This window comes from Rattus rattus, chromosome 12 (genome assembly GCF_011064425.1).
Source record: "Rattus rattus isolate New Zealand chromosome 12, Rrattus_CSIRO_v1, whole genome shotgun sequence".
In the NCBI taxonomy this organism is placed as follows: Eukaryota; Metazoa; Chordata; class Mammalia; order Rodentia; family Muridae; genus Rattus; species Rattus rattus.
Genome location: NC_046165.1, coordinates 90260671 through 90288590, shown reverse-complemented (window position 1 = coordinate 90288590; position 27920 = coordinate 90260671). Strand labels below are relative to the sequence as shown.

At 45.5% G+C, this 27920-nt stretch overlaps 1 protein-coding gene across 4 annotated transcripts; it reads left to right on the top strand.

Moving 5' to 3' along the window:
* The first annotated feature begins 16 nt into the window (after positions 1-16).
* Anxa7 (annexin A7) lies at positions 17-27607 on the top strand. Of its 4 annotated transcripts, none has more exons than XM_032917561.1 (14): positions 17-257; positions 797-877; positions 6138-6192; positions 7752-7956; positions 9616-9717; positions 11109-11173; positions 15354-15456; positions 15578-15672; positions 19549-19662; positions 19846-20016; positions 22247-22417; positions 22496-22571; positions 24077-24189; positions 26229-27607. In XM_032917561.1, exons 3-14 carry the CDS (start codon positions 6139-6141, stop codon positions 26349-26351), a joined length of 1392 nt encoding a protein of 463 aa, XP_032773452.1. In that variant the 5' UTR covers positions 17-257; positions 797-877; position 6138; the 3' UTR covers positions 26352-27607. The 4 variants fall into 4 exon arrangements, with proteins under 4 accessions (XP_032773452.1, XP_032773451.1, XP_032773453.1 ...); XM_032917562.1 differs by lacking the exons at positions 17-257; positions 797-877 and adding exons at positions 471-537; positions 11570-11635; XM_032917560.1 differs by lacking the exon at positions 797-877 and having other exon boundaries at positions 18-257.
* The last annotated feature ends 313 nt before the right edge of the window (positions 27608-27920 follow it).

Sequence of the window (27920 nt, the reverse complement as noted above, 5' to 3'; positions counted from 1 at the left end):
CCTCTGCTCCTCCCACTCGCGCGGCCGGACCCAAGCTTCCGTCTTCCCGCAGCACCACCTGGACTAGATTCAACTCGGAGAGAGAGACAGGCGTTAAAACCAGCAGAGCCACCTGAGGGGCGCAGGGTCCCGCCCGGGCTTGGGGGCGGTCCAGGCAGCCAGCATCCTCGCGCCGCCCATGCGCCACGCCCTCCGGCCCTCCCTGGCTCCATATTGCAGGAAAGCGGGCTAGGGTGTGACGCTGCTTTCTGGTTCAGGTGAGGACCGACACCCCCTCCTTCCCCTTGCTGTTCTTCCGCCGGCCAGTCAGCTAGTTCCCAGTCTCCGGTCTGGCCTTCCAGCCGTAGTCGTGGAACCCCGCGCCTGTCCTAACGGGGTGGGCCTCCGGGTGGCTGAGACTCGGACGCGAATCGGGTGCTGGGGTGGGTTGGGCATGCTTTCGCCGCGTGCGGAAGGACTGGGGAGGCCTGTTGGTAAATCACTCTGCTAGGCTTAGAGTGGGATGCCAGGGAGCAGTGGCACCCCGCTTTCGGTCAGGTGGGTCGCAGGTGGAGGGCTTGAGACCAGAGGGCGGGTTTGGTGAAGCCCTTGTCAGAAGGCCGACTAAATCGCTCCGAAAGCTGGGTTTGGCTAGTGACTAGACTTTTTGGTGACACAGCAAATTTAGGCGATCTTGAGGAATTTTTGCTGTGCTTAATGGCACCTAGGACAGAATTCACAAGCCTGATACGTAAGGTCCGGCTTAAAATTCTTGGAAACTATTCTAGGAAGTAACAGTCTAGATTTTCCTTCCTAGTCCTTGACCCTTACCAGACGTCCAGGTAACCAAGATGCAGAGGGGAATGGCTAAACCGGTGGACAAGTGAAAAGACGCAAGGTATCTTATTATTATCCATTACATTACCTAATTGCTGCCAGGTGATAGCGAACCGTTCTGATAAGGTAATCCGTCACAATTACAGTACAAGTGTAATGAGCTACCGTCTCGGCAAGAAAGACATTAGAAGCCAGTGGAATAAATAATTTTGCCCCTGCAAACTTAAACCACTTTCTGGTCCTCCTGGTTAAATAGAGGGCTACCTTCCCATGCACAGGACTAAGCGGTGTTTCCTTGATAATTCCGTCATTGCTTTAAATGGCCCTTCCGGAACCTAGAGGCGGCTTTTGGAAAACTGTTCTTCCCTGACTTTAGTCACACTTCCTGTTTCCCCTCCTCCGTGTTTGTCGACATCGTTCCCCACCCCCACCCTTAACTTCTTAGGCCTCTTGCCAGTTGAGAGACTCACATAGACCCACCCTTTTACTAGCTGACTCACTCACTGGGTGGAGATGGTTTGTAGAACCAAGAATGAATTTTCCAAGTGTTTCTAAAGGTTGTTTGTAACAGTGTTAAAGGGAAAAGTAAAGCTTTGGTTCACTCAGAAGAGTCCTGTTACTGAGAGAACTTGAGTCATTTGTTGAGTCACCCTTTTTACAAAAACTTTAAAGTCTACTTTCTGAAGTGATCACACGAGCAATGTTTAAAGGGGCTAAAAGGCCATTGAAAGGTGAGCTGCTTTGTCGCCATTTATACACACACACACACACACACACACACCTCTGCATGCACTCTCCCAGGGAGGCTGCCACCCTTTCTGCTTCTGTCTCCTTCCTGTGCACTTGTCTACAGAGAGAAGAAAATGGGAGTATTTCTTTCCGGGAATGCTTACAAACTATCTATCTTGCTTTGTTTCACTTACCGTGTGTGGTAGATGGTTTTGTATATGGATTTTTTTTTTAAAGCGTATGACATGTGTTTCACTTGTCCCTAAATGATGTTTACATTGTCTTGAACAACTTCTCATATTACAGAGGATGCTATGATGAATAGCCTAGTACCTACCTACATAAGCGTGTGTTTGTGAAGGTGTTTCTATGACCTGTATGGACATGGAATTTCATTTCTCATACTTAATCTTCAAGGGGCACTGAAATTGTTTCAGTTTTTCATATGCTAATACCTAGAAAGTCTTTGCTTTATTTATTTTTGTTTTGTTTTAAAAATCTTGGTATAAGTCCTCTAGGCCCTTAAAGGTAAGATTTAATACAGTAGTTAAAATATAGAAATAGAACTTTGTCACTGGAGTGATTCATGTGTTTATCTGTGTATGTATATGCATGTGTGTACACGTTTGTGGGGCTGGGTGCACATGCCACAGTGTGAATATGGAGGTCAGAGGAAAGTCTTGGGTGTGGGTGTCTTGCTACCTATCCCATACACCAGGCTAGCTGGCCTGGAAACTGGCCTTCCACCTCACTGTAGGCGTGCTGGAATTAGAGATTTGAGCCACCTTCCCCGGTTCTGGGGACCTGAATTCAGATCTTCAGACTTCTGTAGCAAGCACTTTACACACTGAGTCTCCTCCCCAGTCAGCTGCTCCCCCTCCCACTTACCTCTGAGCTACAGTGTCAGCCTTTTTGTGACCCTAAGCACTATTTCACAAATTATTTCCAGATTTCCCCTTTTGATCCTGATCTCTTTCATGTGGTCCTCTGACTGCCCTTTAGAAGCTGCAGTCTTGCCCTTAGCTCCTGATGGCAGTCAAGAACAGAGAAGACCAACAAAGGGGAAGAATTTAGCCTCGCTCTCCTCTGAGGCACAGGTCTTTGGCTTTCAAGTAATTGAGACCAGACTGAGTCAATTTTCTTATTATCTTACTCTGTGTGTGTGTGTGTGTGTTCATGCTTCTGCATACATGGGCGTGCTGGTGTGCACATGTAGAAGCCAGAAGCGGACATCATATAACCTTCTCTGTTTTTTTCCACCTTAATTTTGGAGTCAGTGCTTTTCACGGAAGCTAGTACTCTCACTGATTGCTCAGACTGGCCATGGAGCTTACGGGACTCCACCTCCACCTCGTCTTCCCGCCCCCTAGCACTGTGGCTACATACTGTGCTATCTGTCACAACTGGCATTTTACAAGGACACTGGGAGCTCAGATTCTTGTCGTGTATGGCAAGCAGTCTACAGCCGTTTCCCCAGCCTTACTTTATCTTAATGACGTAAAGCATTGATATTGCATATCATAGCTCCTTGCCTATGGTTCTGCCAAGGGGCACTGTAACAACACAATAACACGTTTTAAATTAATCAAAATAGAAAATATTTTCAGAAATGCCAAAAATACCAAAGTATAATCATCTTGAATTGGCACACAAAAGGTTACATACATTTTTCTGAATCAGCTCGCAGACCACTGCTTAGTTTAACAAGTGACGTTTCCTAAGGATTGAATTTAGTCAGATTCGTTATCTTTTGCGGTTGGGGAACTGAAGCAGGCCCTATGCACATGCATGTTACCCCGCTGGCTTGCACCTCTGCTTGTTTGCTGTCTTGAGGTCAAAGAAATACAAACCATTTATGTCTACATTGAGGAGAAACACACCTTTTAAATCAATCAAATTAGAAGGTATCTCCTGAAAATACACATTTTAAATCATTCAAATTAGAAAGTATCTCCAGAAATGCCAAAAATGCTCTGGTACCAGAATATAATCAACATTAACTCAGAAGTCTTGTTAGAAATACAGACTCCTGGGCTGGTGAGATAGCTTGGGGACTAAAGCTGTGTCCTGGTTCGGTTCCTACTGCCGTGATAAAGATCCTGACCAAAAGAAACTTGGAAGGGACTGGGTTTACTTGTCTTGTACTTCCAGGAAGTCAGGGCAGTAGCTCCACAAAGGAACCTGAAAGCAGGAGTTGAAGTAGAGGCCACAGAGGAGGGGCACTACTTCCTGCTTGTTCCTCCTGGCTTGCTCAGTTTGCTTTTTCACACAACCCAGTACCACCTGCCCACGGATGACACTGCCCGTAGTGGCCCGTCCACGGCAGTCGTCAGTCAAGGGAGTGCCCCACAGTTTGCCTAGACACAAGTCCGATGGGGGCACTGTCTCAGTTGAGGTCCCCTCTTCTCGGATGATTCCTGAGCGTGTGTCCAACTGGTAAAGGAATAGCCAACCCAGTGTGTGTGCTCCCAAGCCTGACAGGGCGAATTTAATCCCCAGAACCCACACAATGCAAGGAGAAAAACCACTCCCTCAAGTTGCCCTCTCACCTCCACAGAATGGTATAGGAACAGTAGCCTGCAGACTCAGCAAGCTGGGGGAGTGGTTGCATATTCAGGGCCAGCCTCATCTACCTAGGAGTTCCAGCTTACCTGGGCTATGGGGTGAGACCCCTTCCAGAAAGGGGCAGTGGTGGGATGGACTCTTAGTTCCCAACCTAGTTCAGTGTGCTCCTCGGTGGACTTCTGGGAGATTTACCTGTGTAAAACGTGAGAACCTCACTTTCTGTTGATGGTATGGTGTAAAGAAAGGAAGGGATGATCACAGGCTCGAGGGCCAAGTCAGTCAGAGTGGATCAGAGATGAAGGAAGGATGCCTGGGCGATGGGGCTGGAGACGGGACTCAGTACTGAAGAGCGCTGGCCGCTCGTCCAGAGGGCCTGGAGTTAGTTCCCGGCACTCCTATGAGAGCTCACAACTGTCCGAAATTAGCTTTAGTTCCAGAGGCAACTTTAGTTGCCCTGGCAAGTATGTGCTATACACGGATACACATAGAAACCAGTCTTTTAAATTAGAGAAAGAATTGTCGACTATAGTTGGAGTCATTACCAAGGGGTCTAGAATGTTTGACCAGTAATCTTTTCTTCCTGATTGTAATGGGGTCTGAATCTAGGACTAGGCAGGTCTTACCTTTGCAACACTGCCAGCGAGTTTTTAACTCCATACATCATCAGGAAACCATTGTGGAAGGGACAGCTAGTGATGATGTCCAGGGAAATTGGAAAGCGGAGGTAGATAGCTAGAGTATAAATGGAAGGTAATCTTAGCACGCAGTAGCCATTGTGTGTGGCGAGACCTGCTGCAAGGACACAGTGTGGAAATGGAAATGAAGAATAGGAGAGTCGCCCCCACAGATGGAAAGAACTACCAGGTTACATCCTGCAATAGAGTATTGGTTCGTTTAAGTAGTGACTGTTGACAGCTAAGGGATGGATGTGCTCTGGTAGTGTGAGCATGTAATTCCACACCAGACTTGACATCTCCAACTGTCTTTTGATTTCCTCAAGGTTCAGAATATAAATCTCAGGGCTCCCGTGCCCAGGGAATATGGGCGTGAGCTCCTATGTCTGACGTTCCTGTGCCCGACTGCATCTGTAGCCCTGGTCTTCTACCTCAATCTCTCATTTTTATTTTGGCGACCACCCATCACAGTTACATCCCACCCTGTCCCTTGTATTTGTCGTCGTCCTGCTTTCTGGCCAGTCTGCGTCCGGCACTTCTTAGAACCTTGCGTTCACCTCAGCCACTCACTTATTCTCCGTAATAGTGTTTTAGGCCAACCTTGCTCATGAGGGCTTCTCAAACAGATCTGAGGCTTACAGATGAGCCCAGGCCAGTGAGCCCTGAGGATTCGCATGTCTCCAGCTCCTCAGTTAGAGGGTCTACCACCACATCTGGCTTTGTACACGATACTGGGGGTCGAACTCAGGGTACTCAAATTCCACAGTAAGCCCTTCACCAGGCTGCAGTTGGGGGCCGTACAGAGGTCAGAGGACAGCATGCAGCAGTCATTCTTTCTGCCCACCATGTATATCTGAGGTATTGAACTCAGGTTATCAGATTTCTAAGCAAGTGGTCTTAATCCGCTTGAACCATCCATCTCAGTTAGGGTCTTACTGCTGTGAACAGGCACCATGACCAAGGCAACTCTTATAAGGACAGCATTTAGTTGGGGCTGGCTTACACAGGTTCAGAGGTTCAGTCCATTATCATCAAGGCAAGAACGTGGCAGCATCCAGGCAGGCATGGTGTGGGAGGAGCTGAGAGTTCTACATCTCCATCTGAAGGCTGCTAGCAGAAGACTGACTTCCAGGCAGCTAGGATGACAGTCTTAAAGCCCACTCCAACAAGGCCACACCTCCTAGTAGTGCCACTCCCTGGGCAGAGCATGTACAAACCTTCACACATCATCTTTGGCCTCGTTAACCACATTCAATGCCCACCATTATACTGTGCGTATGTGTATTTAATATTTTCAAAGGCCTCAAGGTATACAAAAAAATTACAAAGGACTTGTTGTTGTTGTTGTTACAGAATGTCATACCCAGGCTACCCCCCGACAGGCTACCCACCTTTCCCTGGATATCCTGTAAGTATTGCTATCAAAGTACTAAAGTCACTTATATCAACCATACGGTTGTTATGTAGAAGTACCCTGTGCCCTAGAGCAAGAGTCATGAACTCGTGTCCAGGGCTATAAATCAGCGCTGTCTGGAAATAACAGGGTGTGTCATTTATGCGTCATATATGGACGGCTTAGCTCTAGTCCAGTGTAGCCGTGCAGGGAGGCACACCCAGTGCTGTTAGATTAGGTTAAGTAAAGACAGAAACCCATAGTCACAGTTTTATTGTTTTTATCTTCTGAGAAAAGGTCTCATTGTGTAGTCCCAGCTGACCTAGAATTTATATGTAGGCCACATCGATCCGAAACTCAAGAGAACCTCGTGCTTCTCTCCTCTGGAGCACTGGGATTTAAAAATATACACAGCCATGCATGGCTCAAGCGGTGTTTTTAAAACTTGAAAGTTAGGTTTTAAAAAATGCTAATTACTTTCTAAGCCAATACAACATATACGTATACAAACTCTACCCCAGGAATCACTGGTCAACCTTTGTGTTGGGAGGGCTAAAATAACCAAGTAGGCTAGGTTTACTCATCGAGTGTAGCACGCTTGCCTCAAATGTGCCAGGCTCTGGAAACAAACACACAAACACACGCTAAGTAAAGTATGGCTCAGGTAGATTTACAGATCAAAGCACCTGACCCAGTGATAGCGGCACTGTTCTGGGGCCTGCGTTCATGGCCGACGCTACTGAAAGGTATGTTATCATACTATCACTCTATCCTGGGGAGAATAAAGAAGGGCCTCTCCAGGTATAATAGTGTGTCTATAGGCACACAAGCTAACTATATAGATTTAAAGGAGGATGAATACGTTCTCCAGTCCCTGCGTATGAAGCGGGACTGTGGCAATCATTTTAGTCTTTGCTGAAATAGACAACCCCAACATCTCTGTGATGTAATGCAATAATAACATTTTAATTTTGCTGGCTTCGAGTCTCCTGGAGGTCAGCCATGGACTGTTGAGTAGTGTGGAGGGGAAGCATCGCTGTGTGCAGCATTCTGGGTTCCCAGCTCTTCTACTGCTGATTCTTCCTAGGATAGAATAGAGGGTCGATGCCACACAGGGAAGGGGTTTGTCATCTTGGTTCGTTGTCCCTGAGAAGTTGGGATTCGATGAGAACAGGTGTGATAGCTCACGCCGGTGATCACGGCACCCGGAGCTGGAGGCAAGAGGAGCAGAAGTTAGAGGGGAGCCAGGCGGTGGAGCGAGGCCATGCAGAGAGAGAAGGGGAGAGCGGGGACAGAGCTCACCGGCTGGTTCTGGTTCTTGTAGAGAAATGGACCACTCTTGTCCACACCACATAGAATTGTTTTTAACTGAGTTCTGGGGAAAAAATCCTGACAAAGTGGAGTAGGATTGATAAAGTTAATAATAAGATAACCAGAGATGCCAAGTTATGGGTTTTTTTTAAGATGTTGGCGGGGAAGATCTTGGGGGAGGGATATACCTGAATAGTTTTTTTTTTTTTTTTTTTAAATGGGTCCTAAAATTCTCTGATTCTGTCTGTTTCTTACTTTTCCAGCCTGCAGGTCAGGAGTCCTCTTTCCCCACTTCGGGTCAGTATCCGTACCCTAGTGGCTTTCCACCAATGGGAGGAGGTGCTTACCCACCAGCTCCAAGTGGTGGCTACCCAGGAGCTGGAGGCTACCCCTCACCTGGAGGTTATCCAGCCCCTGGGGGCTATCCTGGAACCCTAAATCCAGGGGGTCCTCCAGCCTATCCTGGAGGTAAGTTATGACTTGAGGTTTATCCCTTCCTTACTTTCTTACCTTCTTCATTATCCCCTGTATAGTGAGAGTTCACAGTTACTCTAAGTTAACCAGGGAGGGCTAAAACGTAGGTAGTGAGCTAGGGTGGTGAAGGTTCATAGAGGTTAGGAGAGCTGGGAGACTAAACTTTGCTCAGGAATTGTAAAGCTCTTAAAACCCTACTTGATTATCATTAATCTTACCTGATAGAGAGGGGCTGAGCAGGCTTCTCAGCCTTCTCAAGGCTGCTGTCTTTAATACAGTTAGTTCCTTGTGTTGTGCTGACTCCCCCCCCCTCCAAAGCCATAAATTATTTTTGTTGCTACTCCATAACTATAATTTTGCTACAGTTAGGAATTGTAAAACAACTATTTTTGGTGATGGAGGTTTGCCAGTGGAGTCTCGATCCACAGGTAGAGAATGTCTGTGCTGGAGAGATGGCCTTAGCGGGTACAGCACTGACTGCACTTCCAGAGGACCAGGCTTGGGTTCCTGGCGGCTCAGCTGTCCGCACCACTATCTGCAGAGGCTCCGACACCCTCTCTCAGCCTCCCAGAGCATCGCATGAACTTAATGCATTGCTATGCTCAGAGCACATGTACACAAAGAATAACTAACTCTTAAAAACACAGACAAGAGAAACTTTAAATAGCATGGCATGTTACCTTTTAGGTCTTAGGGCCACTTAATCCAAAGATTTAAGGAAGACACTGTAGGGGCTAGAAAGACGGCTGAACAGTTAGAGCACTTGCCGCTCCTGCAGAGGGCCTGGCATTCCCAGCACCCACATGGAGGTTTACCAGACATCCATAACTCCATTTCCAGGGAATACGCTGCTTCCTTCTGACTCTGAGGGCACCACGCATGCACATACATAACACACAGGCAGAACACTGACCCACAAAACGAAAGGAACAAATCTAATTTTAGAAAGTTTTTTTTTTTAACTCACCATAGTGACTTATATTGTTACCAGAGCTACTAAAGAAGTTAAATGTACTAAAACTTTCAGTTTATTTAAAACAGGACTTCTCTGTGTATCTTGGCAGTGCTCAGTGCTGAGCTCACTCTGTAGACCAGCCTGGTCCAGAACTTAGCGGTCCACCTGCCTCTGCCTCCCACGTGCTGGGATCAAAGGCAGGCTCCACTAGGCCCAGTCATACTAAAACTTTGAAAACTTAGCTTAGGTTTTTTTGATTCTGTATGTACGTGTGTGTGTGTGTGTGTGTGTGTGTCCATGAGTGCCGTGGTGTGTTTGTGTATGTCAGAATCAGTTCCGCTCTTCCACCACTTGGGTTCTGGGGATCACTTCAGGTGGTCAGGCTTGGCAGCAAGTGCTTTTCCCTACTGAGGGGCTCACTGACCCTCAACCATAATTCCCAGTGTGCTGGGAGTTGATGACTGTTACAGCATGACTGACACGTTTCCTCTGATAACAGTCGACATTTTTCTTAGATTTTTCTCTGCATTACAAGGCTTGTGTTTTGAGACAAGTTTTCAGCCTGCATTCCAGGGTGGCTTGGAGCTCACTTCGTAGCTCAGGCTAGCCACCGGCTCATAGCAGTCCTGGGTGCCGAGGTTACTACGAATGGCTCTTCTGCATGGCTTATTGAGATGTTGTTTTTTTAATCTCTGCAGGCCAAGGCTTTGGGGCCCCACCTGGTGGAGCAGGCTTTGCTGGCTATCCACAGCCACCTGCACAGTCTTACGGCGGTGGACCAGCCCAGGTTCCAGTCCCAGGTGTGTCCAGCTGTCCACAGAGAGACTGTGATGATCCTGTGAGCTTTTCATTGTCCAGAAAACTTAGATAGTATTTGAGAAAGTCTTCAGGGAATGTTTATACAAGTCTGGAAATAATCTTCAGGATGTAGTCTCAATTTGATATGAGATCATAATCAGTAAAATGGAGATGATAATAGTAATAATAATAATAATAATAATAATATAATAATTTTTTCTATTAACTAGTCTGTCCTAGAGTCTAAAACTAGGTACCACCCCCAGAACTCTATCCTGACAGATTTCAGATGGAATCAGAATTGAGCTTAGTTCAAGGTTTTCTTTGTTTTAAGATACGGAGGAGCTAAGTCAAGGGCTCGGCAGTTGAAAGGGTGCACTGTTCTTGTAGGGGACCTCAGTTTGCCTGACGACAATGACGGCAGGCAGCTTACAGCCACCTCTAACTCCAGTCCCGGGGGACCCTACACATCTGGCCTCTACAGGTGTCTATACACTCGCATATATAATTTTAAAAAAAGTCTGTTATAAGGGCTAGAGAGATGGCTCAGAGGTTAAGAGCATTAACTGCTCTTCCAGAGGCCCTGAGTTCAATTCCCAGCAACCACAGGAAGGCTCATGACCATATAAAGGGATCTGATGCCCTCTTCTGGTGTCTGAAGACAGCTACAGTGTATTCATATATAAAATAAATAAATCTTAAAGTCTGTTATAGATATATAATATTTGTTAGGATCTTATTAAGAGATGTATTAGACCTAACTTGATTTTTCATTTAATAAATCAATATTTACAAGATTGGGGCTGGAGAGATGGCTTAGTGGATTAAGAACACTGACTGCTCTTAACTCGAACTCAAGTTCAATTCCCAGCAGTCATATAGGAGACCTGTTCTGGCCTCTGCTGGCAGAAAGCACCCATGTGGTGCACGGACAGACATACATGTAATCAGAACACTCATACACAAAACATGAAAATAAATATTAAGTTACATTTATAAAAAATTGAAAAATAAAAAAGATCGTCCTGTGAAGATTATGGGATTGGGAAAAGTTTTATTTCTCTACTTGTTTTGAGGCAGGGTCTCACTCTGTAACCCATGCTGTCCTGGAACATTTTTTGTAGAATGCAGATTCCTTTGTTGGTCAAAGGCAGCCAGGCAGTGTCTGGGATTAACAGTGCAAGCCACTGAGTCTGAAGAAGAGGTTTAGAGGCACGGTGGAAGAAGGAAAGGGAGCAGTGTATATGACCTCAAAGCAAAGCGTGGTTGTTTGGAGGGGCACAGATGTAAACAAAGACCAGTGCAGAACGACGTATGGAAACCCGCTGTCCCCTACCTTAGAGTGCTCTTGTGTTTCTGTGTTCAATATACACGGTTTGCTCTCAACACACAGGTGGCTTTCCTGGAGGGCAGATGCCATCTCAGTACCCCGGAGGACAGTCTCCCTACCCTGGCCAGGTACTTTTGCTTCTGTCTCCTTGTGCACGTCTGTCTTCTACCCTTTAAATTCAGTGTGGGTACCTGGGACTCAGGGCCGAGGGATGGCGCCACTCTTGTGAAGCAGAGGAAATGGTCTGTCACACTAATGGGAGACACAGACTTTGCTCTGGATGGACCGTGTGGGCTTTGGCCCATCCGCTTCACATAGCGTCTGGTACATGAGGTAAGAGCAGCCTCCATCCTTCTCATAGGTGACAGTGCTGTCCCGCCGTCCTAGAGAGTGCATGCGTGCCTGCATAGCGTCTCTGCCCTCAGCAGTTACAGCCGTGGCCTTAGGTCTGAGGTCGTGTGTCAGACTTATGGAGGCAGCTTTCTCTTCTGCTCTCCCTTCATAGCTTTCCATTCTTCTTTCAGATTGACGCAGAGCCCTTCTCTTCCTATCCTGCTTTCTCCCCTGTTTCTTTGGATTATAGCAGTGATGTGAGTAGACTGCTTACTGATCCTAATCCTAATCCTAATCCTAGCTCATCCATGTATGCCAGCATTTGGTCCTGGAACTCAGTGTGTAGACCAGGCTGGCCTCGATCCCCTGCCTCTACCTCTTGAGGTGTGGACCGCCATGTCTGGCCTCGCTCCTGATTTCTAGTGTTATGTTTACTCGGGTTGTATCTTTGTTTCCCCTCAATGCTTGGCAGAACTTTAAACATGGTAGCTAGTTAAGTTTGCTGAACTAACTTCTCAACTGCCCTCTAAGGTTTCCCATATTGAAAATCCTCTCCCTACCTCTCCAGATAGGTCTCCAACTTCATTCTATCTTATAAATTGCTCTGTTCTTTTATGTCCTATGCAAATTACAAGACCAAGATTGCTAATCTTGGATGCTTCCCTGTATCTTGACTTTTAAAATTACTTCTGTGTGAGCGAGAGCAAGAATGGAAGAGAGAGCGGATTGGGTCAGGCACACCTGGCCGTTGCTAGGTAACTGGGGCGGAGCCTAGACAGTCCTAACACACAGTTCTTCTGACTAGCAGAACCGTAGAGAGGCTCTTCTAAAACCACAGTAGATTGCTTTTAACCCAAATCTGTAGTTACCTTAATTGCGAAAGAGACTTTTGATTGTAATTTAAGCATGTTGTGTGCGTTTTCCTGTATATGTTCATGTATGTGTTCCTATGTGCATGCACATGTGTGAACACAGCTGCCATAGTATATGTGGAGGTCAGAGGAGATCCTACAGAAATTGGTTCTCTTCTTCTACAGTGTGAGTCCCCAGGAATGAACTCAGGTGCTTAGCAACAAGCACTTTTACCCAATGAGCCCTTTAGCTTGCTGGCCTCTTAATCATTAATTTTTAAATTAGCATGGGAGGCAATGGGCTTCAGTGTAATCTTTATAAATAATATATGTGCACACACATATGCCCGTGTGTGTGTTACGTCTTACATGTTCTCCCCTTCCCCTGTCTCTCTCCTGAGGACCCCTTTCCCTCTCCCGTATTATCCTCTCTTTTCTGCTTTCGTACCTCATAGCTTCTGTTATCTTCTGTTCTCCCAACACCTTCCTCTAAGGCCTCGTTATTCAAGCCTCCTGCTACACTGAGGGGTTTTGGCGTTCACTTACAGAGTAACAGATGGGCTTGTCACACACACTTCTCGGGTTGCTTCTGCCCCCCTCCTCACCCCAAGCCTGTTTCCTGTGCCCCACTGCCCACCTTTCATCAGAGTGAAGAAGGCTTTGTTCTCTCTTCAGTCTCGGGCCTCTTTCTGGTTCCTGGTGGAGGTTTACATATGAAGAATATGTTGGAAATACCTTTTTATACTGCAGTATGTATCACAAATAGAATAATTTTAATTTTTCCTTAAAACCACTATGGAAATATTTGTTCTCCGTTTGCATTTCTGGCTTAGACATTAGTGGGGAGTAACTGCTAAGCCTTTTTAATAAAACGATATTACGGCGATAATGTATATGAGTGGGAGGAATTGCTAACAGTCACAGCATTCCCTTGGGGCTGGAGAGCTTGCCTCAGTGGAATCTCCTTCCTGTCTTGCACAGAGCCTGGATTCAGTTCCCAGCACTGTGGGGAGGCTTTTCCTCTTGCGGCTACTGACTTGTTCACATTCCATTCTTTTTTTTTTTTTTTTTTTTTTTTTTTTCTTTTTTTTTTTGTCTCTTAACAAGTGTTGGGGAGGTTTTGTTCTTTGTTTTAGGATTTATTTACTTTATTTAATGTGTGAGAGTTTTGGCTGTGGGTGTATATGGCCCCCATGTACGTGCCTGGTGCCTGCAGAGGTCAGAGGAGGGTCAGATTCTCTGGGACTGAAGTGGTTACAGGCAGATGGCCGAGCGAGTATGCTGGAAACTGAACCGGCTTCTCTGTAAGAGCATCGAGTCCTCCTGTCGTTGAGCCGTCTCTCCGGCCTCTCTCTTTTTTTTTTTTTTTTATTAAGAAATTTAAGTTTTAAATTTAAATTTTAGTTTTTTGAGACAGTATCTTACTGTGTATCCCTGGCTATCCTGGAACTCAGTATAAATGTCAGGCTGAGCCTTGAACTCAGAGATCTTCCTGCCTCTGTCTTTCTTACGTGGTAGGGAACCTGTTTATAATTTGAAATTATGTTGACTACATTGGAGATGGTAGGTTAAATAAAACACATTACATCTAAAAGCAAACAGACAGAACCATGTCACGAGTGTCGTCTTCATCACACCCCTTTTAAGCCTTGGCATGAGCATTTTAAGAGAGCAGTTGGTTCCTGAGATGCTGTTAGTGGTAATGCCAGGCATGTGCCGCACCCCAGTTCATCCTTAGAACACAGACAGGCAAACAGACGTGCTTGCAGATATACAACATTGCATGGGAACTTTTGATTTTTAAACTCAGGCTTACAAACAAAATTGCAGCCAGACTACACAGACTTTCTAGATTCTCCAAATGCTATCTTCCAACAAAAACATAGTATGATCAGAATCAAGAAGTTAAATTAGTGTAGCACTATAACTTAGACCTTTTTCAAATTCCCCTAAGTGTTCCAGTATAGTCCTTCTGGCTCAAGACGAAACCCAGAATGGAACACTGAATTACTGTCCTGTCTCTTGAGCCCTCTTTGAAAGGTCCTCAGTCTTCTTCATTTATGACCTGTGCACTTTGAAGAGTACTACAAGTATGTCTCAGTTTGGGTGTGTCTGATCTTTCCCCGTGTTTAAATTCGGGTCAGGCTGTTTTGGCAGGAGTCCATCAGAAGTGAGTTTCCCCAGCACACCATGTCTGAAGGCATTTACTCTTGGCTCGTTCCATCACTAGTTCCCTGACACCAGTAACTGGGTCTACCCAGTAACGTTGCAAACTGTGCGAATGTCTTGGCTCTCGGCATTCCTTTGCCCTCTAATTTTTAGCACATACATAATTCCTGTGTAAACTTGTTAATTACTCTGAAAATGAATTTTTATAGCCATGTAGATTTGTGCTTGCAAAATATTCTATTGTGATTTGTTTCTCCCTCTTTTGTATGGCCCGGGGATTGAACCCTGGACCTCACACTTGCTAGTTTGCTGCCACTAAGCTACAGCCCCCGCCTTCCTGTTCTGTTTATTTAATGTAGCATATGAAGCACTTCCACTTCGTGCTTTTCTCACCATCATACAAAATGTTTACTTCGTATCTTGGCAAATAAATAGATCATACAGGAAATGAAGAGAGATTTTCCACTGCTAGTGTGAAATTCACTTGGGCACTCATGGTCTACATCATTAACACTATTTTTTCTTCAAATCAAATGCTATCACTCAGCTCTTCTTTCACTTATTTTACTTTTTTATTTTTTATTCTTCTCTCATACATTACATCCCCGACTGCAGTTTCCCCTCCCTCCCCTCCACTATCATCTCCTGTTGGTCAGGGGTCTTCCCTTTTCTGTCAAAAAGGAAGCTATGGCATAAGAAGGTTGTGACTTTAACCTCACGAGTTCGACTCGCGTCTCATATCTCAGGCAAGGTTGCTGTGTGGCTCTCTGTTGGTAGGAGACGAGTGTGTTTGGAAGAGGGCTGGATCTGCCTGTTCCAAATGAGGCCTGGTGATACATCTCATAGCCTTGCCCTAAGGCCCTCGTACACAGATGATAACTGGATGAAGTCTTCATGTTGCCTTACTGTCCGAGCAAAGTCCTTACTTGAATTTTACACCTTTGGTTGTTCTCAGCCTGCTGCGATGACTCAGGGCACCCAAGGAACCATCCGCCCAGCCTCCAACTTCGATGCTATGAGGGATGCAGAGATTCTCCGCAAAGCAATGAAGGGGTTTGGTAAGGAGAATGGATTGTCTTTTCACACCATAGACAGAGTCCCTTGTCGGCGAGCACCTCGGTGTCATCTGGTGCCTGGAAGAAGTTTCATCCTTAATATAAATATCCATGATTCTTCCAGGGACTGATGAGCAAGCGATTGTGGATGTCGTGTCCAACCGTTCCAATGACCAGAGGCAACAAATTAAAGCAGCTTTTAAGACCATGTATGGCAAGGTAAGCTTTTCCCCTTAGCACAGCAGGGTCTACTGCATCTGAATTTGTGTCAGAGTGGACACTGTATTTTTACTAATGCTGTGGGGGAATGGATAGATAAACGGACTTCACAGGCTGCAGTGTACCCCGAGTCCTTGCTGTTTCTCCTGGCCATGCCCTCAGGCTCCATCTCTCATGGCACCGTCTCCCTCTCCTCCTTTCCTCTCACTTCGGCCACCCCCAACCAGGTAACTCAAAAGCCACCAACCTCTAATCCCTCCAGTAAATAATAGCTTTGGCCAATTCTGTGTAATAGTTTTAAATCAAGGAGCAAAGCGTGTGCAACAAAAACTGGTAATCGTAGGCCTAGACCTTCCAGGTAGAGTTCAGCGTTCCAGTAATGCACAGCAAACCTCCACATTCCAGTGTCAGTGTCTCTTCAAAACCTTTGTTACTTGCGAGCAGCCTTCCCGCCTCATATGCATCTTTTATTTGACCGTTTCAGGAAACAGTAGACAGGATCCCATCAAGACCTGCTCCTTACCCTGTCCCTGTTCCTTCTCAGCCATTGGTGACCTTTCCCGTTTTCTTCCCTCCAAGCGTGTCTTGGGGTATAATTATGTGGAACTGGTCTTTTATACTTCTGTGTTAGCACATGCTGTACTCCGGGGTTATTACGCGTCTCCTCTCTTCATGCACGGTAAACAACTTTTTCAAGATCTGGCTTCGACTATCAGCTGCCATGTGTCCCTCATTAAATGGGGCAGCACTGGCTGGTCCTTCCACTGAGGTCCCACAATGATTCTTTAAAATCTGTGCTACTGCTGGCCTCACCACCGACTCTCAGAACCTGTGCGCTTCCTTCGCAAAACCCATGTCGTGTTGTCCTCTTCATGTTCCGCCTCGGGTGTGTAATGAGTGGTTCCTTAGTGAGTGTTTGTCGAATCGATGACCAAGTGTAGCAAAGTTCATGGCAAAAAAATGCCATTGTTCCTCAGGTATAATGGGGAGAAGTGGCTAGCACTGCTTTTTCATTTACACACAAATCCTAAACTTTCCAAACATCTTCTGCTGCAGCCTGATTACTGTCTTCAGAATAGGCTAGTGGTCCATCAGCTTGTCCAGCCTGTCTTCCTCTGCCCAGTTCAGACACACTTTATTTCATCATCACCATCACCACCATCATCACCACCATCACCACCATCACCACCACCATCATCATCATCACCATCATCACTACCATCATCATCATCATCAGTAGCAATAGTAGTAGTAGTAACAGTAGTAGTAGTAGTAGTAGTAGTAGTAGTAGTAGTAGTAGTAGTAGTAGTAGTAGTAGTAATACATTGTATTTATTGTGTGCATGTATATTTTGGGTGTGTACTGAGTCCCCTTGCCAGGCTGTCTTTTTTTCTTCATTTGTTTATTCTTCCTTTGTGTATATGGATGGATGGATGGATGGATGGATGGATGGATGGATGCATGCATGCATGTGGATATGTTCAAGCCACATTGCACATGGGTACGTATTGCCGGAATGGGTTCTCTCCTTCCTATGGGAAGGCAGGCAGGGCTGGAACTGAATAGAGACCACGGAGGAGTGCTGCTTACTGGCCTGCTCCCCACAGCTTGCCTGCTTTGCCCTCATGCACAGCCCAGGACTGCAAGCCATCGTCTGTCAGTCATTCAATGGTGCATCAAGGGTACGCCTTCCAGACTCAGCTCCAGGCCAGTGTGATGGAGGCAGGCGTTGTCTCAATCGAGGCTCCTCTTTCCAGATATCCCCTGGCACCTACCAAAATGCCAAAAAATGTAGCCAGACACATACTTGGCCCTGTTTCTTCATTGATTAAAAACCAAGAAATTATTCTTCTAAAGAGCTGGGTGTGGCAGTGCACACCTACGATTCTAGCACAAGTGGCTGAGATGGAGAGAGCAAGGAGTTCTGGGTTAGCCTGTCTCCACAGTAAGACCCTACTTCATACACAAAACTACTATAGATAATTGCACCGCTGAGAGCCTCCTCTGTTCTTGGTGTGTAGCCCATCTACCTTGTCTTAAGTAGCTGTCTCCTTCTCTTTGCCTGTTCGTTTTCTTGCACTCTTTAAGGTAGGAGCTAAAAGCTTTCTTTGAGCTTCCTAGCCCACTTTGGAAGTCACCTGGCTTTTGTTTCTGTGTTACCAATTCGACACTTGTCTTAGTTACCTGTGGGAGATAACCATGAGGCAACTTATGGAAGAGTTTCCAGGGGACTCAGGTTCTACGGTTTCAGAGAGCTACTCTGTGACTATCATGGCGGGGAACATGGCAGGATGCAGGTAGGCCAGGAGCTGGAGCAGTGGCTGAGAGCTCACAGCTTATCTGAAAGCCTGAGACAGAAAGCAACACTAGGCCTGGTGTGGGCTTTTGCAACGTCAGAGCCCACCCCCAGTGCCACAGCACCTCCCACACGGCCTCATGTACTAACTCTTTGCAAACCTTCTGCCAGCTGAGGATGGAGCATGCAATTATACAGTGAGCCCGTGGGGCCATCCTCATTCAGAGCACCTCAGGGCTATATCGAGGTTCTTTTGTTGGGGGTTTTCTTCCTACTCTTTCCCATTTAGCTTTTGAGCAAACAACACAGAAACATCACTTTATTAACAAGCTATAAACCTAGACTGGGCAGGTCCTGGGACTATTAAAACCCAGCTAGTCTATTAATAACCAGATAAATGCCCCATTACTTGACAACTGCGTCTTGCTGTTTCATGAGTGACCTCATTGCGACCTTCTTTGGCGACATGCTCATGGTCTGTCCTGCCTCATAGTAACCTCTTTTTCCCTCCTCTCTTCTTCTCATTCTCCCTCTCTCTCCTTTCTCCTTTCGCTCCCCCCCACTATCCCCAATTTGATCTTAAGTCTTCCTATCCTCTGCCCAGTCATGGGGTCTAGCCTTTTATTAACCAATGAGGGATCATTGGGGAGCACGCTTTACAGCACATTGATTAGTACAGTACACCAGGATTAGGCTGCCGTCTGGACAGGGGCACAGAGCTCAGCTTCTGAACACACAGCGCACCAGACAAAGCCAAGTAGTGCTAGAGTACGGTTTGCTTTGTGTTATCTCTTCAGATGTTTGCGGTCTCGATAAGACCAAGATAAGAGTGATTTCTACTTCTTTCTAGAGCCAAAAGTAGTTTCTTATACTAAGTAAATACCTGCGTATTTTGTATTTTTACATCCATTTATTTAGTTTTGTGCGGGGGGCTATCTATGAGTATGTGTGCATGTCACCATATGTGTATGGAAGTCAGGAGTTAGTTCTCTCCTTGCCCCATGTGAACCCCAGGGGTTGAACCCATTGGCAAGTATCTTTTACCCACTTAGCATCTTACCAGCCCTCATTTCGTTATTTTGACCTATTCTTTTTCTAGCCGACCCTTGTGCCTTTGTGTGTGGTACAATAGAAGAACCGCAGCAAGGATTCAAGTGTTTACAGACACAAGGAATTCACTACTGAATTTCATAGATTTCCTCGTTCTTTTGTATATCACATTCAGATTTGAAATTTCAACTTTCATAGTGCCAGTTCCACTTAGTTTTTGCATATTTTCCTTAAAAGATTCAAGTGAGGGGTTGAGGAGGTGGCCCAGTGGTTAAGAGCGCTGGCTGCTCTTCCAGAGGACTCGGGTTCTGTTCCCTGCACCCACATAGCAGCTCACTACCCTTTGTAACTCCACCTCCGGGGGCCTTCTGTGCCCTCTTCTGGCCTGCACTGTCATTTCAGGCGTGCGTGCATAGACAGATAGACAAAATAGCCGTACACATAAACAGCTTTTAAAATTATTTTTTGTAAGTGATTTATGTGAAATAAGATACAGAAATCCTGTAAGCTTCTCATATGTCATTAAACAGGATTTAATTAAAGATCTCAAGTCAGAGTTGAGTGGAAACATGGAAGAATTAATCCTTGCCCTGTTCATGCCTCCTACGTACTATGATGCCTGGAGTTTGCGGAAGGCGATGCAGGTATGCTGTCTTATTTTCTGCGGTTAGTCCGTATTGCTTGTATCTGTACCTCACACGCTCCGATAGTTCCCAGTGTGCAGATGGATGAGACAAAATTGTTTTGTATCGTCTGAACTACAGCTGAGGCATCTTCAGAGAACTCCCTTTGCTTTGGTGTAATCCTCCTCTCCTCATTTCATATAGGGAGCAGGAACTCAAGAGCGTGTGTTGATAGAGATTTTGTGCACAAGAACAAATCAAGAAATCCGAGACATTGTTAGATGCTATCAATTAGAGTTTGGACGCGAGCTCGAGAGAGACATTAGATCGGATACCTCAGGACATTTCGAACGGCTCCTCGTGTCCATGTGCCAGGTGAGTAAAGTCAGTGTTAATGACTGTTCGTTAGCGAAGGGACATACATTTGTACCTGTCACCAGGGAACATTCTTTATTAGTGTTAGCCCCTTGGATTATTGCCGTCTTTGTGGAACAACACAGAATGCAGTGGGCGGATTTCTTCTAGTTACTACTGAGACTGAGTTCTGTAAGGAAGAGGAAAATAACTTCTCTTAGATTTCATGAAGTCAGAACCTTCCCGAGGCTCTGTGGTGGAGATGAAGGTGAGATCCATGACAGCTTTGCAGTGTCATGTCAGGTAATGTGGGCCACAGTGAAAGTGCCAGCAGGTGTCCGAGGCAGAGGAGCAGAGGTAGGAGCACAGGAGAGTACTGCAGTTGGCGTAACTGCGAGCTTTCCCACGTGCGCCCCAGTTCCCGAATAATGAAGGCTTAACTATTTACGAGTAAATGTGTAGGCTGTAAGCTTGCGCCTGTTCCCCAACTAGCTCATAACTTATATAAGCCATTAAACTATTCTGTGTTTGCCACGTGGCTGGTTACCTCTCATCAGTTTCATATGTCTGTCTCCTCAGAGTCCGGGTGGCAAATCTTTTCCCTCACCTGTCTGTCTCCTCAGAGTTCCTATCTCTACCAGCACTCCCCCACCCCCACCTCCACCCCCTGTAAGCCCCGACCCCTTGTTAGCCCTGCCTTTTGCTCATAGGCCATCAGCATTTGATTGACAGGTGATGCTTCTACACAGTACACAAGACATTCTCTCTGCAGTTGGCATCTGCCTTATTATTCCCCAGGTATGCAGAGAGGGGACAGGAAACACTCCAAGAGCGTATGTGGAATAGTATTAAAAACAGGAAGGGGGGGTTGGGGATTTAGCTCAGTGGTAGAGCGCTTGCCTAGCAAGCGCAAGGCCCTGGGTTCGGTCCCCAGCTCCGGGAAAAAAAAAAAAAACCAGGAAGGGAAGGTTGATGTGTTTGACAGACACACAAAAGACTAACACGTGGTGAGTATCGGGAGTTACAGGCTGCCTGCTTGTGAACAACACAATAGGATCTCAAGGGATCTAAAAGTGGAGGAGGGGCTCTGAGGAGCCATGGAAAGAGAGTTACAGAAAGTGTTCAAGATATACAGTGGGTCTGGGATAGTGTGCAACGGCGGGAGCTACAAAAGTGAGCAGAGGAAAATGCCGGACAGAACTGAATTTGCCTTGAACACCAAAGCAGAAGAGGAGGTCAGGTTTCAAGAATGGCAAGAGGGGAGGACACAGCAGAGAGAGCTGTTGAATGAAAGCATGAGTCTCAGTCGGCTCGTCTTTATGCAGCGTTTGTGACCCATCCGGACCTTTCTAGGGTGGGAAGGAAAAGAGAGAAGTCACTTCTAAGAAAATGGGGACTATATTATGTACTTAAACCCAAGGAATTATTTGAAGTTCCTTCGCTGAACACATTTAAAATACATTTATTATTTGTATTTGCAAAAATGCTAGAGGTTGCAGGCCTGGTGTCTGGGCTTCAGCCCACTTTGGAATACGTTTTTCTGTGTTATGTCCGGTTACCCCTTTGAACTACGACTATACCCTTCCTCGTGCCACGCGCTTCTCCAGAGATGCCTGTAGCTTTAAGAAGCATCTTCCTGTTTGGTTCCTCAGATGGGCACCAGGACTTGCCCTCTTCCAAACCCTCATACGTCATTTTACCAAGTCTTCATGGTCAATTCATTGTTTGTTTTCTTTTGTTTCTGTCCTGGGGATTGAATGTAGGGGTTCATTCATGCAAGGCAAAAACTGCCTATCACTGAGCTGTATTCTCAGCCCTCATAACAAATGTGTGTGTAATAAGTGTACTTGGGTCTGAAATCTTTCATTGTCCTGTAGACTCTGGTGTCCTATAACTTAACATAAGGCCCGGCACAAAGTGAGTGCTCTCTGCTTCAGAGTTTATAGGAATGGGTCTCTGCAGAGTGCTTTGATCTCAAATCCCAGCTGAAGAGAATTACCCTTTTCTTCCTTTGAGAGAGAGTTGATACTTTCTTCCTCGATATCTCGTACTTTAGCACTCAGAGCTCTGAAACCCTCACTGTAGCCTTACTAAAGCACGACAGTTTATTCCGAAGTCCGAAACTAAGTGTAACGAACAGGGATTTGGAAAGGCAGGGCTTACATGGCAGACGGTGCATTCACGTTTGATAAATCCCAGTGACTAGACTGGGGAAAGAATTTCACCTCTGATGCCTGCCTTCCTCTCGCAGGGAAACCGTGACGAGAGCCCGAGTGTAAACCACCAGATGGCCCAGGAAGACGCCCAGCGCCTCTATCAGGCTGGGGAGGGGAGGCTAGGGACAGACGAATCCTGTTTCAACATGATCCTCGCCACAAGGAGCTTCCCTCAGCTGAGAGCCACCATGGAGGCCTATTCCAGGGTATGTCTTGACGTCTCTGAAGATGGGGTGCTTGTTTTAAGATGTGAGAATGCTTAACTCTGTAATTTTTGTTTGCAGATGGCTAATCGAGATTTGCTAAGCAGTGTGAGCAGGGAATTTTCCGGATACGTTGAAAGCGGTTTGAAGACCATATGTAAGACACTTGTGCACTCTGCCTCATTTTGTTTTTCGCTGAATGATTACAGTTAGTATAGTCTCCCCAGGGTCCGTCCATGCAGAAACTGAGGGAGTCCTACACTTGGTGGAAGATTCTAGGTGTGGTTGACGGTGTGACCAAAAGGATTGTCTGTCTAAGGTGATTTGGCTTACATTTGTAAATCTTTGTCGAGAACTGCAAGAAGACCTTTTAGTGGATGAGAAAGCCCTAAGGAACTACCAGTACTACCACAAAACATCTTGTTTTTTAAATGTAAATACTTATTTATTGAGACAGGATTTCATCCTGTAGATCCGGTTGGCCTCGAACTCACAAAGGTGCACCAGCCTGCACCTCCTGAGTGCTGGGATTAATTGCACGCACCTCCATGTGCATAGCACAGAAAGCTTCATTTTGAGCCTCAGAACCTACCATACAGTCAGTAAGCACAGGGACACTCTTCAGTAGGTTTCTGGTGATCCGACACCTAGGCGTGTGGGAATGGTGTCCACAGATACTACAAGAATAAGAGTGTTGCTAACACCTTGGTAGTAGCAGTGGAGGGCCTGAACTGTTGCTGTAATAACTGGGGCTAAAGAGATAAAAATGTGGGGTTGGGGATTTAGCGCAGTGGTAGGGCGCTTGCCTAGCAAGGGCAAGGCCATGGGTTCGGTCCCAAGCTCAGAAAAAAAAAAAAGGAAAAAAAAAAAGAGAGAGATAAAATGCACAGTGTGTAGACAGCACTCGCTTTGCTAAGTAACTTCCCAGTGACTCAGAGTCCCAATGTCCGTTTTCAAATCTTGGACACATCTGTTTTCTCTTGAACTGTATTCGTAGCTTTTTCTCGGCCAAGTGATATTCTGCGTGCACGTGTGTGGTGAACCTAGGACCTTATGTGTGCTAATACTCTACCACTGAGTCATGTCCCCAGCCCCTAAATGGTACTCTTACATTTTTAAATTTAACTTTATTTACTGTGCGTGAAAGTGTGTGTTATCTATGCTATGGACACGCGTGTACTGACACACGTAGAAACTAATGACATTTCATGGAGGTAATTCTTGCCTTCCAACTATGAGTGGATTTCAGGCCACTGGACTTTTAAAAGTACTTTACCTGCTGAGTCCTCCTGCTGGCTCTCAAAATTATATTCTTAATGTGAAGATTTATGTCCTTTCTTTTAGTAAGATGCTACTTAACCTGGGGTACACTTCCTATAGAGTTCCATGTTGGAAAATGTAAAGAATCCACACCAGTTCGTCTATAAAGAGAAGATAAGATGTGTTGGCTGGAGGGAATCCTCTAGAATTGGAAGTTGCCTATCCGAGCTACAAAGATTAATGTATGCTGAGGGAAAGATTATCAACACGCTTCAGATTACTGTTTTAAAAGAAAATAATCAAAGCCAGGCTTACAGTGGAACATGAAGCCACAGAGGTAGATCGACTGGTCAGGCCAGGACTCTGTTCTGAAGCATGTCTGTCTGTCTGTCTGCCTCACAGTGCAGTGCGCCCTCAACCGCCCTGCCTTCTTCGCCGAGCGACTCTACTATTCCATGAAAGGCGCTGGAACGGATGACTCCACCCTGGTCAGGATTGTGGTCACTCGGAGTGAGGTGAGGCAAGGGGACAGTTTCTGTATCAGGTTGTACTTGGTTTCCAATGGTGGCTTCTTCATTGTTATTGATTATGAAACCTTTAGGAAAGATGTGTGGGGATTTCTGTAGTAAAACGACCTCCATCCTCAGGAAAGAGCATTGAAGCTTTTATATTTGGGAAGGCCTGTGGAGGATATGGGTTTATGGGAAACTCCTAGGTTTTTTTGTTTTCATTTTTTTAAAGAGACTGAGATCTCATTAAGAGTGTCTGGGCTTCGGTCCCCAGCTCTGGAAAAAAAAAAAAAAAAAAAAGAGTGTCTGGGCTGCCCACACTCTTGGCTTCTGTGATCTCTTGCCTTGACTGCACTGTAGCCAGGACTACAGACGCGTCTGGTTTGCTTATTGGTTGATTGGAAATCAAACCAAGGTACTTGTGCATGCTAAGCAATTACTCTGTCATTGATCTAAGTTTCAGTTCCTGGCTGAGATAAATCCATTTGGAAACCAAAAGTTAGCATCCTTATTAATTATAAAATAATCTTTAAATTCATCAGTTTTTACTCTTACGTTTTTTTGTTTTGGGGTTTGTGTTTCTTGGTGGGGGGGGGTATGTTTTTTTCGAGACAAGGTTTTTCTGCGTAGTCTCGGCTGTCCTGGAACTCACTTTATAGACCAGGCTGACCTAGAACTCACAGAGACTTGTCTGTCTCTGCTTCCCTAGTGCTGGGATCAAAGGCGTGCACCACCACGTCCAGCTTTACTTATATTTTTAATTGAAAGCATACATTATTGGGGTTGGGGATTTGGCTCAGTGGTAGAGCGCTTGCCCCTAGCAAGCGCCAAGGCCCTGTTGGGTCCCCAGCTCCAAAAAATTAAAAAAAAAAAAAAAAAAAAAAAAAGAAAAAGCATACATTATTAAACAATACCATAAGAGGTAGGTTTGTTTTGGAGGGCAGACAAAATTTGGTTATTTGTTTTGTTTTGTTTTGTTTTGTTTTGTTTGAGATGGGGTTTCTTTACATAGCCATAGAATTCATGATGTACACCAGGCTGGCCAGGAACTTACAAAGATCTTCTTGCCTCTGCCCCTTGAGTGCCGAGATTAAAGGCTTACATCACCACACCCAGCTTAAAATTCGGGTATATTTCAATCCTTGATGTGTGTTTATTCTTACACCTAAATTCTCTGAGCAGAATCTATTCTTAAATTGTAATAAAATACACATAATAAAATTTACTGTTTGAACCATTTTTAACTTTACTGTGGTGGTAAATACAGTCACACTGTTGTACACTGTCACATCATCTAGAACTTTCTACATCTTGCAAAACTGAAAATTTATACTCATGAAACAGTCACCCTCTGCCCTCCTCGCCTCCTTTCTGTCCTGCGTTGATAACACTGGGCTCCCCGTGCAGATGGTATCACACAGCATTGTTGAGACTGAGTTCCTTCACTTAATCGGGGCTGCACAGAATTCACTGTGTGTGGGAAGTCTCATCTTAGGGCAATGTACCAACCGAGCACATCTGTGTCGACTGTGTGCATGCTGGTCTTGCTTCTCCTCTTGTGTTTTATGAATGACGCTGTTCTGTTGATGGTGTCCACTACTCCCTTCGAGTCCCTGCTACCTCATTTGAGAATTTAAGCAAGAAATGGAGTTTCTGGATGATACTGTGATTCTGTACACCGTTCTGTTCCCCACAGAAACTACCCATGTTATATTCCCATCAGGAATGTACGAGTGTTTCCATTTCTTGGCATCTCTACCAACCCTCACTATATTATTAATTTCATATAAAGCTGTCCCGTTATCAGATAACTATCCTATCTTTTTAAATGCCTAGTATTTGGGGAATGGCAGATGACACTTACATCACATCTCTCCAGTTCTTCCCAGATGAGGTCCTCCGGGGTGACGTCAGCGTGCGTGTGAATGGAAATTCCAGAATGTCAGCCATGGGCTGTTTGTCCTTCCCATTCTGGCTACTACAGATTATTAAACAAATACGTGCATTTTTAACAGATTTTTTTCCTGCCCTGTTGTTTCTTACAGATTGACCTCGTTCAGATAAAACAGATGTTCACCCAGATGTATCAGAAGACCCTAAGCACGATGATTGCAAGTGACACCAGTGGAGATTACAGGAAGCTGCTCCTGGCCATCGTTGGCCAGTGATGGGGATTTTTTTCCCTTTAAGGAATGAAGCTCTTCAGGGCCCATCTTTCCGAGCAATGAGACCTGCATGCAGCCACGTCAGACACCAGCTGACCAGACGAGTGCTTTTCCACTGAGGCCTGTCAGGGGGTGTGCTGCGTTTGCACATGTTGTCACTGCCTTAATTCTAATGTCAGTCTCTTTCTTTCTGTATCCAATCAGCGTAAAAGCCATGTCAATGACATAGTAATGTAATATTTGTAAAGCTTCACTCCCACTGCTTTCACTTTAATCCGGATTTCAAATTAAATAAAATTCACAGCAATCTCTAATTCTGTGTAACGTTAAAAGAACGAGAGAATGAGAACGGTGTTCATTAAAACATGCCGTTCTGGTTTTGCAGAAGGTGATATTCAGTTTAGGAATAAGCCTCCGTGACTCACATCCATGGCTAAAGTTTCCTGGTAAAAAGGGAATTAAACTGTCTCAGCTAGTAATAGTGCAGGACGGAAAGGCCATGTGGTGTTCCCCTAAATACGACAGTCTATGCAGGCAAGCTTCTCGGAGGTTCTGGAAATGTCACTTGGTGTTCTTGAGACCCCTTTCCATCCCAAGGCCAGCAGTTGTCAGCCATTAGTAACGCACCACACTGTGTGGTAGGAGTGCCTTGAACACCACACAGCTCTGACAGTGGCGTCCTGTGCAAGGCTGGCCCTCGTGGTAACCAGCATGTCCCTGAGACCATCGAGAGCTTAACTGGAAGCAGGGGAAAGCTGCTCCTCTTCTTCCTCCTCCTCTTCCTTCTCTTCCTCCTCCTCCTCTTCCTCCTCCTTCTCCTCCCCCATAGCCCAGGTCTTTGAGTAACCTGATTACTTCTGTGCTCCTACCCAGTTCCAGTGAATGAGGAAAAAGGCAAGCACCATTTTACATTTAATTGCCACAAGGAAAATGACTTCTAAAAGCCTCCGTTTTCTGTCTTTTAACAGATTTTATGTGCACGAGTGTTTGTCTGCGTACATGCACATGCACCCAACCACTTGCATGCCTATTTTCCTGAGGAGGCCAGGAGAGGTTTTGGAAACCCTGAAATGGAGATTATAGATGCTTGTGAACTAGCCACTCAGTGCTGGCATCAGAACCCAGGTCCTCTGTTTGGTTTATTAGAATAGAAAAGTGAAAAGCTATAATCTGAGCTTTGATTTTAAGATAAATGTTTAAACAGTCTGGACTCATGACTTTACAGAAACAATAAAATTGTATAATACTTTAAAACCACAGTTCTTTTGACCTAGAGTGGTGGTAGTAATTTATATGTTTTTTTAAAACAAACTTATTTTTATGTGTATAATCTTTTGCCTATATGTATGTCTGGGTACCCTGCATGCCTGGTGCCTAAGGAATCCAGAAGAGGGCATCAGATATCCTGACAATAGAGTTAGAGATGGTTGTGAGTGCTGGGACTTGAACCTAGGTCCTCTGGAAGATCAAGCAGTGATCTTAGTCACAAGGCCATCTTTCCAGCTCCAAGTGTTTTTTGTTTTCTTGTTTTTGTTTTTACCTCAGTTGTGTATTTTGGGGTTTGTTTTTAAA